A 21,343-nucleotide genomic window follows, 5' to 3' on the forward strand; every position below is an offset into this window, starting at 1 on the left:
ACAAGGTTTTGGTCAGGATGGCATATCACTGCTGTTCCCTCACATGGTGTTAGATAACACCTTCTAAGATGTCCTCTTGTTAAGCCTACCTATTTCTAATTAGGCTATTACAAGCCACCTGCATTGATGGGGATATATGTAAATGAAATAAGAATCAGTAGCATGAAAATGTTTATTCTCAGGTAAAAATTCAAGACCATTTTAATGATTTGCTGTATGTACGCAGTAAGAAGATACAGTCATGGAGTAAAAATGAAAAATCCTTCTGTTCTGCAAGAAGTACTGAGATGAGACAGGTAAAATTCACTATAGAGGCACATCAACATGCTGCCGGGGTGTGCAAGCTTTTCCATAAATACCAGTGCCCTATCAGAGAGATATACTAACAAAGACACCTACCAATTCCTTGTGGCACTGCTGTAGTCTTGCTTTTGACATTCTGTTTATTTTTTTCATTTATTTTGGGTTATTAGCCCCATTTCTTCAGTGCAATAATTGGATGATTATCAGAAAAGTCAGGATAAATCAGTAAGCTATTTGAAACATCACATGCATACACATTCAAGAAACTGCAGTAAAAACCAGTATTGCTATACAAGCATCAAAGATGTAATATAGTCCAAACAACATATCATATACATCACCTGAACAGTTCCTGGAGGAGCAGGTAGGCTCTGTGTATTACATCAAATACACATTTGTATTCATGAAAACATACCCACACTACCGGCTTGAAGTGCTGACTCTAAGAACAAACTATTAAGCTGTCTTACTTATTTGTGCGAGAAGCATCACGTCAGCTTCACGCCTGGTATGAAAGGGACTCAACCTTCACGTGTGCATGTCTGATTACAAAGCAATTAATAGCTTACGGTGCCTTTCAGCCTCGGTCTGGATGACCCAGTGTATTACAGTATTAATCTTGTGGCCAAAAATGGCCTTCTCAGGGATGCATACTGAGAGTCTGGTGTCCTGCACTACCTACGTCTCTTAACATGAGATCAATAATATTATTTTCTGTACCTCCAGATGTGAAAAATAAAACAAACCCCCCCCCTCACTTAGGCTAAGCTATTAAACAAATACAAAATTGTTGAAGACTTACCATTACCACTCAAATCTAAATTCCACAAAAAAATATTAGCTCGAATGCCTGCTCAACTCAAAATGCAAGGATTTTGCTGCCCTATTTACATTTGAATTTGTAAAAGAAAACTGATACTAGTCATAGTAAATCATAGTTCTCCAACAACAATTTTTACAGGTTTTTTTCATAGTAAAGTTAAAGTTATAAGCAATGTACAGTAACTGTTGAAAGAGTATTAGGCTCTGGACTGCTCTACTACATTCCATCTGCCCCAGTAAACCCACTCTAAATCTTGGTGCCACATTATTTTCTCAGTGCAGTTATGGTGCATCGAAACCCTTGGTCAAACATTCAGTAACACTTTAATGATCATCTACTTTTTATGTATATTGTTAGAACAAAACTTTCTGTAGTAATACATAAATTGTTTAAAACACTGTCAAACTACTACAAGTATTTCACTTGGAAATAAAGAGTACTGTACCTCAAAGCAGTGTGTGTCACTTCTCCAGAAGCATTATTAATGGAGACTATTTTAGTCTTCAGTGATGGGGAACGACAGGCTGTAGCATTTCTTCACGTTAAGAACAGAAAATAACTGTACTTGCAAGAATTCAATTACGCTGCATTAAAGCCGCCATGGGGTTACTGTACATTTATACATCAGAAAGTCAGTAAATTATTTTTCTATAAATTAGTCTTTCAAAGTCGACTTTTTTTCCCTTACTGTTCTGAATGCCAAACTCCTGACTGCTTCTCCACCACAGAGACTTCGTATCTGGATAGCCGACATCTGTAAAAACATTTCTAATAAAAACACTACTAATACAACCCCCTGGAGAAACAAATGAAAAGAGATCTAAGTACGCAACCGCCTTTCTACAGTTCGGTCTTTAACAATAGCAGGGTAGTGCTTCCTATCCAAGCCTTGACACAGGTCATGATCATTTAGGCACAGTAGTAGCAAAATAAATAATTGTGTAAATACGTAGTAAGGACTTAGATATGATAAAGGATTTCTGTCTTTAGCTGTGCATTAAGGTTATCTCTGTGGATGGAAGGGAGAAGAACTTAAATTGCAGTGAGGGGAGAACTATGGACTGTATCTTTGAAAGCTCAGTGCCAGACATAACGCTGGGTTTTTTTTCTGCAACAGCAGTTTTGAAAATGTATTAATATTAAAAGTGTTGGAGAGCTGCTAAATTATTATAGAAACAGGGTTACGGCTTCACCACCAAAACAATATACTGGGAAGATGTAATGATGCATTTAAATAATCCAAATTCAAAGCAGAACAGTGCCATCTTATTCTTAAAATAATTTGTCATGCTTTTTTTTATAATGCATTCCACTGCTTAAGTAAGAATTTAGAGACAATTTTTCTCATAAACAATCTCACAAAGGTCAATTTCTTTGTCACAGTTTGCAGAATCTTAACTAATGCTCCACATCAAGGCAGAACAGTGTTTTTAAATGCCCTTGTTGTCAGGCAGGCTAATGCTTTTCCTTTAAAATACTGGATTGGACAAATACAGGATGTAATCAAAGTTCCCTTATCCAAAGCCAACTGCAAGTTTCTGAGCCTGAATTGAAAGGCAGACGATAGCTGGAACTGATTTGACATGGAACTGATATAGAACAGGCCCCTCCCTGCCCCGCATTTACTAATTTTTATGGGCATTTGGGCTCTCAGAACCCTACTGGTAAGAGTACTTGCTTTAAAATAATTCCATCAACCTCCTTAGTGAAATCTGGGTGCACTAAAATCAATAGCAGGAGCCTGCCAGAATGCCAGGAGGGCCTAGCTTTCGCTCCTCTTCCCACCCCCTTTTCTAAGGCATACAGAACCAGGACTGAAGCGGTCTCATTTCCAGCAGTCTTTTAACACTGGGTAAATTAAAATAAGCTCATGATCTCATGCATCTGTTTCAAAAGGCACTACTTTTGCCACAAAGAGATATTAAGTTAATATTAAGATTTTACTAAAAACGGTATTTGGTCTTTCCACTGAATAGCTCTAACTTTTAAAACAGTTTTGAGGCAATAAAACCAAATGGAACCTGGTGTAATCTTTTTTTTTTTTAAAAAAGAGTAATATTGAGCTCATCTCTGCTGTATCTACTACAAATATAGTTTCTAGAATACTTCACATTGAATCACATAGACAAATTGTGCTAAAAAAAAAAATTAAACTTTAAGCTTAAAGTATCATTTCTCTAATGCATTACTCTTAGTATTCATTGTTTGACTATACAACAAAACATAAATGCTAAATAAGTTTAATAGTCAAAGCTCTTGCTTCTCACCTTGTATGTAGTGATCTTTCAAAATGGACCCAAATAGCTTAAATTATTAGGCTTATGTTTTTTTCTTTACCAGACATGGGACTCAATTAGAAATTAAAAAGTGAAATTAACTTTGAAAGTGAACTTGACAATTTTATGGATTCAAGCACTATGGAAAATATGAGTCAAAACAAACACAAAATCCTTAATATTTACTTAAAAATTGAATTTTATTTAGTACAGTAACACACCTGAAAACTCACAGGATACCAATTCAAAGAAAATTACCGGTTATGAAAATTTAGTCAGTCTTTGTGATCTTTAAGTCTAAGGCACCCTCCAGTGTTTGAAGAAGAAACTACGCTTCAGCAAGTGACCAAGCATTTGAAGTGAGCAAGTCTTCTCATCAAGACAAAAGCTCCCCAATTCATTTACACTAACTGCATAGGATCATGCATCAGTGATATGTCAAAGCCATGATGTAAAAAAAAATTGTAAAATTTATTTCCTTGGTGTGAGTTAAAGTGTTACTTGCTTTACTAGTGGAGAAGCAGCTCTCTAGGCATGGTAATTTGAAAAATGCAGTATATAGTGCAGAGAATTACAAAAGCATTTGTCTCAAAGTCTGGTACTGGTAAGTGACAATTCCTCACAGAATATGATCTCTAGGTTTACACAGCTTATTTAAAACTTTTCTAAGGAGCCTAAATTAATAGTTTATTTAACTGGAGATACACACGTGGTAGGGAAGAGGAAAAATAATGCACCTAGAGGCAAAGCCAGAATATTAAAAAATACAATATTAAAAACCTAATACCATACAAAACATGGTCACATGTATGTGGCCATGCTCACGGAAGTTCACTCTCATTTTATGTTAAAAAAAGATATTTTTGCATTGGTATCTTTGGTCATTCTAAAAGTAACAAATCCTAAATGATGACGTTCAAATAAAGAACTATTTGTGACTACAGGACTGACAAAAATGCCTATTGAAGGGACAGTGTTGTAAACTAATATTATTAGCTAGATCCACATGAATTATTTTAAAATTATTGAAACAGAATGAAGGCTGTAAACCAAAACTTGTTAATCTGTGTATAATCACAGTTCAAAATTTCTTGTAGACTGCTCTTGGGGCATTTAACACCTTCCGACCGGGCACTGTTCATACTTCCACAATCAAAGAAAACCTCACATGCAATTCAAGTGCTTTGAAATATATGCTAAATAACTGTAAAGTGATCAGGTCTTGCTTAAGGAAAACATCTCTACTGAGAAAAGCTCTTGTTTTATGTATGTGTTCAGAATACAAAGCATATAAAAATTCACTGAATTAGTGCTTCAAGTATCTCTCCTCATTAGGAATGGATGTAAGAATGCAGATTTCTGAACGAGGTCCTTATCCTCCTGGCTTGCGTGCAAAACTGCTAAGACAACAAAGGGATATTCATCCTGTACAGTCAGGCTAGTTACTTAACTGATTCAGTTTCATAAGGTTTGAGCATTCTTCAGACCACACTCAAAATGTTGTCTCTTATTTACTACATAACTTAGATAACTATAGCTGGAGAAGCAAGAGCGTGTCACATTTTTATGAAATTAAAAGATTGTAATTGTTCTGTGCTGCACTTCGGTTTAGAATTATGAGTTCTGTCAGGGAAAACAGCTGATGTCACTTTTCCGTAGTGTAGCTGAAGAGATCTTTTTTAAAAATTTAAAGAAATTATGACAATATTGACCAAAAATCTTACATTGCATATTAAAAATATTACAAATAAACCTGGCCAGGGTGATGCAAAAAGAGGTAGAAAACATTTCAGATGAAAGTACACAAGATAAATATATTTACACATATATACACATGAGTATAAAAACATCAGAAACCAGCCATTGCCCCATAAAACAATTGTGCTTAACTTCACATTGCAAATATTTACATTTATTTCAAAAAGGGCTAACAAAAGTGTGCAAAATTAAGCAGGACCTTACATATTTTGCGAAGTAGTACACATCTATGAAAATCACCCACTCTGCTCAAATCTTGGCTCTTTAACAACTTTTTGTGCGCTTTTATTTAGTGATGTTCCTTTTTGCAATAGCTTCTCTGATCTGACGATCAAGTTCGCTTACAATATGGTCTTCATGATTATACACTCCTGTTCTCAACAAGGTATCCCTCTCTTCTATCAGACGAGAGAGGTAATCATCCATATTCTCATTTAATTTTCTAGAATGAAGATTGTCCACTCTACCAGCAGAATTATCTCTAACATTCTGCAATTGCTTTCTCTCTTCTTGTTGCTTCAGCCTGATGTTGATAAAACAGAAAGAATCAGAGGATGACCCATATTAATATGAAAACAGCCAGAGCTGGTTCTAAGTCTTTAGGTTATTTATCTACTGAAATACTTTGTAAAATAAAGAAATCTATAAAAGGCAACAAATTATCTTCTCTCTAGGAAAAAAAAAGTAGAAGAAATACTAACATAATACTTGAATTCTAACAATACTTTTTGTATATGATACATAACTATAGTACTTGCTATCAAATATTTGCTATCCTATTTCAATAATGCAAGCAGCATTCACATTAAAAGGGTTCAACATACAAAACCACTGCGAACAGTTCAGAGGACAACATTAGGAACATGTCGTCAAAACATGAACGGTTCATCTTTCTATTCTTAAAGCAGTGGTTATCCTTAGAACTGAAGGTTTAAAACAGAAAAAAACCTGGTGCTGTACAAATATGACCATAACAAGTCAGAGGGTACGATGGCCGTAAACAAGATTTTTCTACACTGCAGTACTGTTGCATTTTATAAACATTCAGTCTTTACGTAAGGGACACTGAACTATGAAAGTCATCTATCTGGACTTCTGTAAACCTGTGGTACAGTCCCCCAAAGCATCCCTCTCTCTCAATTGGAGAACTATAGATTTGATGGGTGGACTGTTTGGTGGACACAGAATTGCTTGGATGGTTGCACACCAGTGTAGTGGTCAATGGCTTGGTGTCCAGATAGCAACTGGTGACAGCTGACACTCAGGGGTCTATGGTGGGACCAGTGCTGTTTACTATCTTCATCAATGACATAGGCAATGGGATTGAGTGAATCCTCAGCAAGTTTGCAAATGACACCAAGCTCAGCAGTGCCAGTTGACATGGCTGAGGGACAGGATGCCATCCAGAGGGACTTGGACAAGCTGGAAAAGTGGACATATGTTCACCTCATGAGGTTCAAAAAGGCCAAGTGTGAGGTTTGGCACCTGGGTCAGGGCAGTCCTCAGTATCAATAGAGGCTCAGGGATGATGTGACTAAAAGCAGCCCTGCAGAGAAGGACTTGGGGGTACTGGTGGATCAAAAGCTGAACATGAGCTAAGAGTGTCCACTCACAGTCCAGAAAGTCAACCTTATTGTGGGCTGAATGAAAAGAAGTGTGGCCAGCAGGTCAAGGGAGGCGATTCTGCCACTCTGCTCTGGTGAGACCCCACTTGGAGCACTGAGTCCAGCTCTGGAGTACTCAGCTCAAGAAGGACCTTTTGGAGAGGGTCCAGAGGAGGGCCACAAAATGATCAGAGCATCTCTGCTCTGAGGACAGGCTGAGAGAGTTGGGGTTGTTCAGTCTGGAGAAAAGGCAGCTCCAGGAAGACCGTATTGTGGCCTTCCAGTATTTAAAGAGGGCTTATAAGAAAGACGGGGACAGTCTTTTTGGCAGGGCCTGTTGTAGCAGGATAAGGGGTGATGGTTTTAAACTACAAGAGGAACTATTTAGACTGGAGATAAAGAAGAAATTTTTCTACAATGAGGGTGATGAAACACTGGAGCAAGTTGCCCAGAGAGGTGATAGCTGCCCCATTCCTGGGAACATTCCAGGTCAGGTTGGACAGGGCTCTGAGCAACCTGCTCTAGTTGAAGATGACCCTGCTCACTGCAGGGGTTATTGAACTACCTGATCTTTGAAGGTCCCTTCCAACTCAAGGCATTCTGATTCTAAATCCTGTTTTTTTCACTCAAATGACAGGCAATTATAATCTTGATTTAACAGAACCTTCTCCTATTCTGAGGCGGACGACAAAAAAAGAGGGGAGGGGGAAAAAAAGAGTCTTAAAAATGCTTTTATACCTGTTAAGTTCATTTCTGATATCCTCCAGCTCTTGTCGGTCAGTTTTCCCCAGCTCTTTTTCTTCTGCTGCCAAATAGCGCAACCTCATGTGCTCCAGCTCTTGTTGCTGCTTTTTAAGGTGAGCCATTGCATTCTCTTGTTCACGCTAATGTGTGTGGGGGGTGAAGACATAACTCAGTTGACTATGGGATTACATGTAAAAGTGCTAATTATAGTGACATGAGCAAAACATCATGAATGAAATCATGACAATTAAGTATCCAGCAGTATTAGAAATGCAGGAGTTAAACAGAATGTCTTAGTTGTTGTTTGTTATCTATAATGCAGTAAGACCAGTGACTATCACAGCTGCAATAAATTTGTCCAGGCTGGATCAGCTGTCACCAATTATCTTCCAATTAACAAAACAGCAAAAATGTTACAAACTGTTTTACAAACTCTGGCTTAAACTAGTAAACATAAAACTTATACTTGTGGAACTGCTCCAGACAATGAGATTTGTTCTTTTGCTGTGCAGTATTTTAAACTGTAACTCTGAGAAACAGAAACCAGAAAAATGCCAAAGAGATGCAAGAAACTTCCATCATCAGCCCCACAGTGCCTAGTATCAAAGCTTCAAGAACTACTTTTTGAAACTTACATTTGTCTAGCCCTACACAAAACCTTAGATAACTTTATTTGGGTTTAATCAAATTAATGTAACCATTCCGAAAGTTTACTTGGAATGACTATTTTTTTTTCTTTAAGATCTATACAGACACTGTAACAAAACAAGGGTTTGAATCCACTAGCACTTTGTGACATGAAAGTGCCTTAATGAGAAGTGTGGTCCTTTCTCCATCTGTTTTCCTCCAAGTAATTTCCCATATGACCTTGTGCACTGACTCAATAAAGCCAGGCTTACACTCTGAATGAGACAGAAGATCTGAGGTAAAATGGCATTTCTTCCTGTAGTTAAAAAATAAGGCAGGAGGTTACACAAACACCCTGGATCTAGACATATTGTCCAGTGCAAGGTTACTTTTAATTTTGTCACTGCTTTCATCTGAAATATTTGATTGTTAAAACAATCAATTTTACATTTATTATATGGGTTAAAGATATTTGTTTGATATGCATTAACATATTAATTATATAGTCAACCTAATAATAGTCAGGCAGTTTCCTGAATCTCAGTTCCCAGCATCTTAAGCACTCCCTGTTGATGATCAATAAGGGAGAAGAAAATCTGAATTTTACAAGGAACTGGTGTGAACAAAGACTGCATTTGTTAATGCAAAGAGGTAATGCAATAGAGAAGTACTTGAGAAGAAATCATCGTATCTATGTATCCTCAAAATACTCTATTTTCATACTAAATCCAATACAGCAGCCAGGCCAATTGTTAGAACTGCAGTGAGACAGGCCAGAAAGAAGAACAATTTGTTAAAGGGATACATACTAATAATAAAACCAGAAGCAGGCATCCTGCCAAAGAGTCTAGAGCAGATAGATGAAGCATAAAAAAAAGCACTCTGGGAAGATAAGGCCATAGTCCAACCTTCCCCATAAAGCATTCATTGCAGAGGAACATTCTCATGTGACATGCACCCCTTTTTACATGGGACAGGTTAGAAAAAACAGTTTAAGACTGAAGGAGAATAGGTTTTAGAACAGGAATTTACAAATATTACAGCAAATCTTAACAAGTCACTACAGCCAGCTGATATTTATCCAAGAGTTTAAGAGTTCTAGGGAAATTCAAACAAAAAGTCGGAAGCCTAACTGGAGGTACAATCTTTCACTAAAATTACTGTTAACACCACAGGAATAACTATTTCCCCATTTATTTTATTCCTTTAAACAGAGTCCTTAGGAATATCCAGGAACTACTAGCAGAACTTACTTCCACAGTGTCCAAACTGGTTTAAACCATAACTAAAACCAAAACTAACAGGATGTATGGCCACACAAGGAAGAATAAATCAGGTTTTGTAGAAGAGTCACAGTTCCAACTAGTCCTAAAAAAACCCAGCAGAACACAACAACTAAGCTATCACAAAGAAAGTCCTCTCAGATGACTCAGGGTTTAGAAGGCCAAAGAAGGGACAGCAATTGATTATTTCCACAATAACAAGAAGGTTAACAGTGGACTCCACAATAATCTACTCTTTGATTTATTCATAAATGAGGAAGTAATTTTGGAATAAACAGTTTGCTGCATATACAAAATTATTCATTGGTGAAAAAGTGGATGTGAAAAAGTGGGATACTAAAGGACAAAAATATTAATTAGTTTGAAAAGGAAACAGATAAATTAAGAATGCGTTCACTGATGTCTGTTTAACATGACAACCCAAATGCAACTACTGGCTCACAATGTACAAAACTAGATGACTGAGGGCAGCTGGAGAATATTCAAAGATATCCAAGCCAGTTTAAGTCTTGAGCATCTACTGCTGGCCTCTGTATGGGATAGATTGATATTTCACATCAGTTGACTAGGTTGGTTTTTTTCCCCACCCAAAGAAAAGCACTACCTGAAAGTCAAAATGAGGTAAATTCCAACTAGAATCATGATTCAAGTTATTAAAACAGTGGAAGTTAACTTAACCAAACTTCTTAATCACAGAATGTTTTTGAACTATTTTTAATTTAAAAAAAATGACACAGATCAAGCATGTAACAAAGCATGTTACTGTTGAAGCATGTAACAAAGACAGAGAGTGCTTCTTTTTTCCTAAATAAAGTCCTCATGAATATTATAACAGTATTATCTAGTTTCCAAATATCTGGATAGGTAACACCATTCAGACACTAAAATCGAATTTCATATATACAATGGGCTACTAGGAGAAATGGAATTATTATTTTGATACTTATCTTGTGTATTTGGCTTTGCGATATGCAGGTATTTAGACTAAATGCTGAGCACAATCTAGACTCAAATAGGTTGGTATAAAACCAGTACAACTTAAATTACAGTGTAAGTAAATAAATGGACAGCAAATTTGATTAGCTCATTTACCCAGAATCTGAAAGTATGAAGACAGGCTATATTTACTTTTTTTTTTAAACAAGAAGTGGCAGTCAGTTAAAGACAGTTCAACTTTAAAAAAAAAGACATGAAAGCAGGTGAGAAAGGATTTTGCAGATTCATTTATGATATGCATCTATAATATATCCTGAAATAAGGAACATTTCAGATTTACTTCCAACTGTTTATTGTAGCAAGTCAGGCTATTTCAGTAAGAGCTATTAGAATTCTGTATTTTAAACTCCTAGAATTTTTCACTTTTAAATCTCAGGAAAGGAAACACACTGGAATCACCAGATGCTGGAGTAAAGGAAAATTTTAGGTAAAAGAGAAGACCCATTAGAAACTCTGAATACTTGGAAACTTCACTACTGTGTGACCTGCTAATTATCATCAGCTGCTATCCCATAATGCAGCAGGCACAGATGATCCAAGGGTTTCATGTACAAATTACTCTGAAAATTGGTTTTGGAATATAGCCTTAGCTGGCCTAGGTACTTTCTCCTCCACTCCCTTTTCAGCACTGCTACTCATGTTATCCTTTTGTTAATGTTCTTTCCTTTTCCCCTCTCAGTAAAACTTATCACCAATATTCCTTTCTCTTATTACATCAGTACTGTTCCACTCTCCTCTTAACACTCCCACACACAAAACAAATCCAATGCAAAGCCACATACTGGTTATCAGATCATGTACAATGTTGTGCTACTTTTCTTCATTAGTTTGCAGGTCTAATGTAGTACTTGAGACATGGTATAGTGTCTTACGAGCTCACATGGTAGGAACTCCAAACATGTTTTGAGAACTATGGTACTGCAGGAATAAATAAAAATTAACCGGTAATAAAAACCCTCAAAATTTCAATTATAATCTGATCAGAAAAGAATCCCTGTATGCTGCCAGGTGCTCTAGTTAAGAGGCTCTTCAATCAAGGAAGCACAATCTTTATTTTGCCATAGCTGCCTATAAATCCAAAAGGGAGATGTAAACATACATACACTAGACTAAACAATGGCTAAATAGCAGCCACTATTCACTCCCCCACTCACACATACCATGCAAGTCTGTGGGAAAAAACTTACAATTGAAGCTAAGGAACTCAAGTAAAGTTTTCTGAAAATAACCCAGAGTTGACAAGTCAGTAGGAGGGCCTGGATGGTTTCAAGACACAGTTTTTAACCAAGCCTTGGACCTCCAACTGGGGTTTTTTCATGCCTTTTTTCTTAAACAAAGATTTACATCCCACCCTTGGTAAATTACTTACAAATTAATCAAATTAATTACTTAGTGGATAAGCAAGACACTAGACGAGACAGCATGAATGTCAGCCAGCCAATATGCATTCGTGCTGGATTTAACACATCTGTAGGACACAAACACATCAGAAGTCTCAAAATACTTCTCCCAGAACACTGAACAATGCATGCATGTACACTAAGATTTTGGTTTTCTAGATTATAACAGATTATAAAATGCTGAAAATAATGTTTCTGCCACCTTTGATTTTCGTTTTGATACATTGTTTCTTGCACTCAGACTGGCCTTGAATTTAGCATTTAAGATCTCTGCAAGCCTGTATGCAATTTTGTGTAAACGGTTTGATTGCTCTCAGAAATAATGCTCACATACATAAAAAAGATAGAAGTCTCATTTGTATAGGACTGAGCTCTCCCCCAGTCAGCAAAATTTGAAAGAGTTGGGGAAACGATAAAAGTCTACTTGGGTGCATAGATATACAGCTAACCTGTTGACATTTTTGCCTTCCTAAAGCTGAACAAGGGTATAAACGAAGTACTAATACAGACCTGCACTGACTGAAAGAGGGAAGTAAGATGGGTGAAGTCTACTTCACTCAGCTTTACAAACTTCAAATTCAACTACTGTATTTTGCTAAGCACAGGTAAGCACGATGTATATGCATCCTCAAGTACTTCAGAACTTTTTTCTGTTACCACTGGTACTCTGTTTAGCACTCAAAATCCTACACATGGAGAAGTTTAGAGCATTTTCTATTAACAGTCACATATTTGAGATATATAGTACCTATCTTATTCTGCAAAATACAAAATCACAGATGTGTGCTAAGAACTAGTTCCAAAGCAAAAGAAAACTTTAATTAAGGAAACATTGACTTTTATGGTTGCAAATCATAAGAGCATTTTACAAAATGCTTAGCCTGTAGATTATGCTTCTTTAATTCACAGATTGACTGTACCAGGTCACCTTTGAGTAATGGAAATCTCTGTTTAAACATTTTTTTGGCAATGGGCACAAAGCATTAGATCTCATTTCCAAGACTTACCAGCTGGGTTTTGTCATTAACATTTATTAACAATCTAAGATATGGCTTTCAGCGTCTAATCCTCACTACACAAATGTTTTGTATAGTTCTCTAGAGAGCTTTGGTGTGACAAATTACTGGCACAGAGTACAGCACTGTGGCTATTCACCAGAGGCAATGCAAAATTAACATGGTACTAATCCAATTTAAACAATAAATTGGTCAAACTACGCTCAATTACACAAATCATCTGAACTAAAGCAAATCTAGAATTCCTGAAGCAACAGTTTCCTAATTTATATTTAAAACACAGTAAATGGTTTTTGATCAGCTCTGCTTCAACTTTAATTTGACTCTTTAAAGTCACTTAAATCCTTTATCAATAGGTTAAGTGTAAGATGAAACACAGGAGTATAAAAAACACAAGAAACTTTGAAAGGGTTTGTTCTGTAGTAGAAAAGTTTTAGGTAGCATAATTCACTATACACGCCAGCTTCTTTCAGAGTTCAGACTTTCAGCAAGAGGGGCAACTGAAACTATCTACATATGGTACTAAATTCAGATTGTCAGGTGTACAGTGATGAAATTTAAAACAAAAACCTGATAGTGATATATACTAGTGTTGAACTGTCAAGCAACAATTTTCTCTTATATTCTACATATTTTTAAATATGGCAGTATGAAATGTTCTGGACATTTCATGGCTGCTGCAGAAATCTTAATCAGAGAGATAAGATTTATATTCTTCCTTCTATCATCTTGTCAAGCACAGACATTTTAGAAATCAGAGATGAGATGTCATTATTCCTTTTATCACTAGGCAAAAGAGTACCAATCTGAAGACAGCAAATAAAGATGAAAGTTTTAATTATTAATAGTCATTGTACAGCACATTCACTCTCTTCAAAGAGAAATACAGCTTTAAAAAGGTAATTACCAATTAGGAGAGGGTGTGCTTAGCTTCTTACTCTCCAAAACCTGACTACTCTAGCAGTAGGAATGAAGTAAGAACTATAATCTTAAAAAAACCCAACACTCTCTCAAGCAGGAAATAAGTGTGAATACAGGTAATAAACTTTTACTGCACTTGAATTCTGAGGCTTTATATCTATGTCAAGGTTTGTTCATCACAGGGATTAACGATTTAGTGATTTGTTTGTCAAGGCCAATGGCAATGTTTGCCATTTTTATGTATACTGTTTAGCTAACATTTACTGTAATTCATGAAACACAGGTGATGACAAAGGACGCAGAGGCTTATGGATTCAGTGAGGATGAAGATGCTACTCCTGCAAGCTTCAGAGTATTTTCAAGTCTTATGTTTATGACTATAGATACAAAGACACAGAAGCTGTCGTAAAACATGTCATTTAGTAGGAGATCAGGACATTCAGAAGCAAGAGAAAGTTTCACTTCCAGTTTACATTTTCTGCAAGTTTTCTTCATTTTACAGCATTCAGCAAACCCTTAGAAACCAGTTTCTAAAAGCTAAGACTTGTTTCTAACCTTTACACTTCAATGACTGTGCAATTAAAACACAGAACAATTAGGACCCTAACACACTAAGATGGTTGGGACAGGAATAAATTATTTTCTCTTCAAAATGTTGACTGAGCATTACTGGGAATGAAACTAACAAAAGTTTTCTTTTTTGAATCATGCCTGCTTTTAGCCATACCAAACTTCTTTGCAGACCTGAGCCTTGGTCTTTCCTGAGTTCAATGTTAAACTCAGATTATGCTGTTCTCATTTTTGAAAAAGCATAGCTCACAGCTTTAATTTTGCTAAGACAAACACTAATAAAATGAAAACTGCTAGTGCTTAACAGTAATTATAAGTGGTTTCCAACACTACATTAATGTTGTTGTCTCATGTTACAAAAGAAAACCCCCCATACCTGTTTTAATCTTGCAAGTTCTTTCAAAGCCCTTGTCCATTGTTGTTTGTAGTGGAGCTTTGACTTGGTAGCTGACTCTAACTTTCTTTCAAGTTCAACCTAAAAGCAATTAGAATCATATCAGCTGAAGCAATAACACCAGTAACAATCACTGAAAGATGTATATAAACAAAGGGTCTGGTTTAAGAAAAGCATTTATGTAGTACAACATACAACATCATCCAAAGCTGTTATATAATATAACATAAATATTATGGCACATGAATATTTTCTTGTTTAAAATATAGCCTTATTTTTATTGGGCAGCCGTCAATATAAAAAGAAAGAGATTAGTTTTGAGCATTAAATCTGCTGACGTAACCTTTAAATTTTAAGATTACCAAATTAGCAACCCCCTCCCTTTTTTCCCCCCCAGGAAGATTATAAACACTAATTTAACAGAAACACTGAAGCATAGATTTTGACTTTAAAAGATGTGTAGATATTTTTCTGCAGCTGATAGATCATATCATCTATATTCTTTTCTCTGACAGACACCTCTCCAAACCATTCTTTAGAAATCTATGTATCTAGTGTGAATCTTTGATCCCACTATCTAGATAAATCTTTAAAAAAATGTTAGACAAAAAATCAATTTTATTCTGTGCAAAAAAAAATAGCATTGAAAAGCAAATGAAAACAGGTACAAAGTACAACACAGTAATCTCAAAAAATGCAACATTAACTAACAACTCTGAAGTAGTGGTATTTTCTTTTAATCAGACAAAAATTTACTATTAAATTTGTGAAGATCTTAAAGCACTGACTTTAAAAAAATCTAACAAAAATAGCTTAAATATTTTCAGATTTTCTGAGAGTCTGTAAAGCCCCAAACATTATTTTGAATCATTTGCTTGCATTATTAGAAGTTATTCAAGCATACAGCATCATGCTGAGTGGCTGTGTAACTCCAAGTTCATTTTGTGGCAAGAAACCTGGTTCAATTTTTTTCAGCTTACTTGGTCAACAATTTGACTCAAACCTCAGAATAACTATAAACATAACATGCCCATATTTGTGGTTTTAATTAAGTAAAATATCTTCTACTGCAGGCACGTGTGGTTTCTAAGAAGTAACTAATGACATGATTCCATCCCACTGATAAGTAACGCGATCTCTTTTCAGAAATACTAAAATAAAAATGCACATAATAGAATACCAGTCTAAATTAATTCTCAAGAGAAATCTTAAGCTTTATTCAGTTTTATAAACAGAATGCTTAGAGCCCCGAGCATAAATCATGAGGGTAGCAATTTAAATGTATAGGTTAGGTTTTCTCCTGCCTTAGCATCTAACACTACTGCTTCCTTGACAGAAATGAGGCCACTGTTGGGTTTACTTCTGTCTGAATATTTGAAGTTGGAAGAAATTGTCGGAAAAATAAAACAAAATGGACAAATTAACTTATCATGAAAGATTATTCTACATCTCTCTTATCAGTGAATGGATCACTGTGACAGTTTTCAAAAGCTAGAAAAATCCAAAATACCTTTTCTAAAGTGAGGAGATTTATTTCTGATTGTAGCTGGATTTCTGGTTTGCTGCTTTGCTGTTCTTTGTATTGCTGGAACTCCTTCTCTAAAGTTTTATGCTTATTTTCTGCTTCATAAAGCTACATTGAAGATATCAAGATATAATGCCAGTTAGCAAAAAAAAACATTTGCAGACAAAGCATTAGGTTACAGAAGTTAAGTCACTCCTTAGTCTGTGGAAAAAACCCACTTTACTGTCAATTATCTGATATAAAACAGACACTGAAAGCTACACATTCATAATTAACGATTTCTTGATGATGACATACAGCAATGTTTTAATAGGAAGAATTTTAAAGAGGATCTTTGCTCAGTTCTGGAAAGGAAAAAACAAGTCTCTCCTCATATACAGAGAGGATCAAGATTTATAAACATTGCTGTTCACATTTCTAAAGCAACTTGCAGAAGAAACAGAAAATAAAGCTATCTAGATTTACACATATCTTTTAAAGAAAGCTAACAGTATTATCTACCACAAAGTTTTAGTACTTACTCAATTTCATCAGTATAACTTGTTTAGGAATATCTGGAAGAGGAAACAACTAGTACTTTGTATGGACAAATAATGATTTAGAAGAACTTAAGTAGAAAGACCTCAATGACTAACGTCTTAATGCTATGTAACTCTGCCCTCACTGTGTACTTCCATAGTTTCATGAAGATTTTATAAACAGAGACCCTTGCTTTTCATCTTAAAACGGTCCCAATCCAAACGATGCCAATACACAATTACTTTACAACCAAGAAACTAAGCAAGTCAAATGTCCAACAGCTTTTTCATTATATCACATTAAAAATAAAGAACGTTTTAAGATGTTCTCAAAGAGCAGCTTATGTTTTTTCTGTTAAATATTATTCAATTAAATACTTTAATACACCTGATGGAACTGATGCACTCTATCACAGAACATGATCCCAAACGCTGCACTTGTATTTATGTCCGATTAGTTAATGCACGTATTACTGTAAATTGTATATAACAGTTTAGAATACTGGATAAAAATGTTTTAAAGAATTAATTTCTGTTCCAAAGCCTAAAACTTCTTCTGTTAGTACATGAATATTTTAACACTTTGGATCTCCTTATTGAGTCACCTCTATTTTTCTTTCAACATTTTATTGTGCATTTATCATTTTTATAGAATTGACGTAAGAAAGCAAAGATTATTCCTAAGGAGCCATACAAAAACATAGTTCACTGCAGTTATTTTTCACATAACTGTGATAGCCAGTTTTGAGAAAAGATACTATCACTTGTCACCTATTTTTACCAATTTATTTTTAAAACAGACAAGTAGATATCATGCTGATTACAAAGACAGTACCTAATTTCCTTAGCTATGAAAAATGCAAACTCTCCAAAGTGCTTCTACATTAATGCTTAGTTTCTCGTTTGGTCCTGAAAATACTTCAAAAAAAATTGAATTTCTCATGAGACCTCAGGTTGCATACTGTTAGGAAACTGCACAAATCATACAAATAAATCACAGCTTCCTTATTCAGAAAGTAAGGGTAATGTTCTTCAAGGTGGATGCTCTTGCACATAGTGGGGCTTATCTCCAAACAAGTTAGAAATTTAGAGAACTCTACAATTCAAGCATGAAAATGGTGTATTAACAACTCTCCTTAAAAGGTAAGGAATAAGACAAAGCAAATTGTTTAGAACTTTTACTCCTTGTTAAAAAACCAAAGCATGCAAACAAAACACACTCAAAAAGGTAAGAGGCCAGCCCATCAGGGGAACTTTCTGCTTGTGCACATTATGAAGGGAGCCATGCTACAGTGAGACTCCAAAGTAGACAAAAACCCACCCCAGCTAAGCAAAAAAAAAAAAACTTGTCTTATGCAGAAGATGAAGTAACAACCACCTCATCCTGAAGTATGAGAAAGATTCAAAAAAGCAGAAACAGCATAGAGAAAGACAGCCAGGATGATCAGAAGGAAGGAACAGCCTTCATACAAAGCAAGACAAAAACATAGCAGGGTTTGTGTTTGGAAGAAAGTATGACAGACACCTAAGCAATCAGGAACAGTATGTAGCACAGGCACTGAAGGATTCTTCATAATTATTAAGCAGCTAACCTAAAATGAATAAAAAGAAGTTTTTAAATACCCAACACATAATTGAATTTTAGAACTCATTGCCACAAGATGTTGCAATGCTAAAAATAAAAATATTTTTTAAAAGGGATTAGATGAGTTCATGAATACTTTGACTGACAGCTAGTAAATATTAAAGGCTGTATCTGGCCGAAGGTATATATAACTCTTGATTGTATTGCTGAATACATCAAAGTTGTATTTTTTCATCCCATTTCTTACTTTGCCCTCTAAATCCAACCACAGCTGCAACAGAATGCTGAGCTAACTGGATCTTTGGTCTGATACAGCATGTCTGTTCTGAATATGAAAAATAAAGTGATTGTGATGGTATTGCAACCTAGCTAAAAAAATCAGTGAGAGTCAGAAGTATGAATTTGGAAGATGTCTCCTAGATGGTGGCATTTGACCACTTAAACCTGAAGAATTATTGGCTATCTTGTCTTGTCTGTATCAATACAGCACTGGTATCTGCCAAGACCACACCCATAGCGCAGAAGTGACCCACTTATCCTTTGAAGTGGATTGCATTTTACAGTTTGAAACTACTCATCTCAATTCAATGATGACTCAGCAGAATAGCCAAGATTAGCAGCATTTTTTGTATTAGATGTATTTAAAACGCTCTCTGTATGGTGGTTAACACACCCTCATGTGAAAAGTAGGTTAATATCAGTGTTTAATATCAAACCAAAAAAACCCCCCAAAACCCAGCACAGCTCTTCCTAATACAAAAATATGCCTCTGGCTGATACAGTTCTTCAATTAGTCAAAGCTATTGTGGGATTACCGCTATCACATATCAGAAACGAAAAGCACCAAAGCAAGCGATTAATCTACATAACTGCTTTCACAGAATGGCAGGTGTTGGAAGAGACCTCTGGAGGTCATCTAGACCAACCCCTCTGCTACAGCAAGTTCACCTAGAGCAGACTGCACAGGATTGTGCCTAGGCAGGTTTAATATCTCCAGAGAAGCAGACTCCACAGCCTCTCTGGGCAGCCTGTTCCAATGCTCTGTCACCCTCAAAGACAAGAAATTTCTCCTCATGTTTAGACAGAGCTTCCTGTGTTCCCGTTTATATCAATTGCCCCTTGTTCTGTCACTGGGCACCACTGAGAAGAGTCTGACCTCATCCCCCTGCCACCCATCCTTTAGATATTTAGAAGCACTGATGAGATCCCCTCTCAGCCTTCTCTTCAGGCTAAGATTTCGCAGCCTTTCCACATGTGAGAGATGGTCCAGTCCCCTAATCGTGTTCATTGCCCTCCACCGGACTCTCTCCAATAGCTCCTCATCTCTCTTGAATGGGGGAGCCCACAACTCAACACAGTACTCTAGATATGGCCTTGTCAGAGCAGAGTAGAGGGGGAGGAGAATGTTCCTCAACTTCTGGCCACACTCTTCTTAATGCATCCCAGGATACCTTTAGGCTTCTTGGCCACAAGAACACATTGCTGGATTATGGTTAGTTTGTTTTCCACCAGACTCTCAGGTCCTTCTCTGTGGAGCTGTCTTCCAGCAGGTCAGCCCTTAATCTGTTCGGATGCACTGGGTTATTCCTCCCCAGGTGCAGGACCCTACACATGCCCTTGTTGAACTTCATTAGATACCTCTCCACCCAACTCTCCAGCCTGCCCAGATCATGCTGAATAGCAGCAGAGCCTTCTGGTGCATCAGCCACTCTCCCAGTTTTGTATCATCAGCAGCTTGCTAAAGGTACACTCTGTCCCTTCACCTAGGTCATTGATGAGTATGTTGAACAGGTCTGGCCTCAGGACTGGACTCAGTACTGACCCCTGCTACTGACACCAGCTACAGGCCTCGAACTAGACTCTTCAGCACTGATTACAACCCTTTGAGCTCTGCCATTCAGCTAGTTCTCAGTCCACCTCCGTCTACTCACCCAGCCCACACTTCCTAAGTTTACCTTTGAGGGTGTTATGGGAGACAGTGTCAAAAGCCTTGCTGAAATCAAGGTAGACAACATCCACTACTCTCCCCCCATCTATCCATCCAATCGTGATATCTAAGAAGGCTATCAGGCTGGTCAAGCATTATTTCCCCCAGGCCAATCCATGTTGACTACTCCTGATAACCTTCTTTTCCTTAACATGCTTACAGATGACCTCCAGAATGAGCTGTTCCATCACCTTTCCAGCAATGGAGATGAGGTTGACTGGCCTATATTTTCCTGGGTTCTTCCTCGTTTTGAAGACTGGAGTGACCCTGGACCTTCCAGTCGTCAGGCACCACTCCTGTTCTCCACGACCTTTCAAAAATGGAGAGTGGCCTAGCAATGATATCTGCCAGCTCCCTCAGGACTTACGCATCCCATTGGGGCCCACAGATTTGTGGGTATCCAGTTTGTCTAAATGATATCTAACCTGATCCTCCTCGACCACAGGAAAGCCTTCCTTTCTCTAGGCTTTCTCTCGTACCTCCAAGGTCTGAGCCTTGTGAGGGCCAGCCTTAGCAGTGAAGGCTGAAGCAAAGAAGGCATTCAGTAACTCCATCTTCTCTGTATCCTCTGTCACCAGGGCACAGACCTCATTCAGCAGTGGGCGAAATTTCCTCTAGGCTTCCTTCTGCTACCGATATACCTGAAGAAGCCATTCTTGTTCTTGACATCCCTCATTAGATCTAATTCCAAGTGGGCCTTAGGTTTTCTTGCTGCACCCCTGCACGCTCTGACAACATTCATACAGTCATCCCAAGCGGCCAGTCCCTTCTTTCCACATTCTGTAAACTTCTGTGGTAGGTTAGCAAAGATCTCCTTTTTATGAGAAGTTTGCTTTAAACTAACCAATAGTATTCGTATTCCCTGCCATGTGACATTAGCAGCATCCTCATTGGTTAAAAGTTTTTGTGGGCTTCTTTAGTCTTCTTGCGCCGTTTTTGCTTTAAAAAGCCAGCGCGCCCACGCTGGAGGGGCTTGCTCACTCTTTTCACCCCTGGGACGACATCAGAACAAC

General features: G+C 37.0%; 1 protein-coding gene across 1 annotated transcript; it reads right to left on the reverse strand.

Moving 5' to 3' along the window:
• Positions 1–5,445: 5,445 nt before the first annotated feature.
• LOC104492389 (centrosomal protein of 120 kDa-like) lies at positions 5,446–20,884 on the reverse strand. Its single transcript, XM_010134947.1, has 5 exons — positions 20,810–20,884; positions 16,226–16,348; positions 14,698–14,796; positions 7,503–7,648; positions 5,446–5,683 (listed from the first exon to the last, which is right to left on the reverse strand). The coding sequence occupies exons 1-5, from the start codon at positions 20,882–20,884 to the stop codon at positions 5,446–5,448; spliced, it is 681 nt and encodes a 226-aa protein (XP_010133249.1).
• Between the last annotated feature and the right edge of the window lie 459 nt (positions 20,885–21,343).

This window comes from Buceros rhinoceros, unplaced genomic scaffold, assembly GCF_000710305.1.
Source record: "Buceros rhinoceros silvestris isolate BGI_N320 unplaced genomic scaffold, ASM71030v1 scaffold5164, whole genome shotgun sequence".
NCBI lineage: Eukaryota > Metazoa > Chordata > Aves > Bucerotiformes > Bucerotidae > Buceros > Buceros rhinoceros.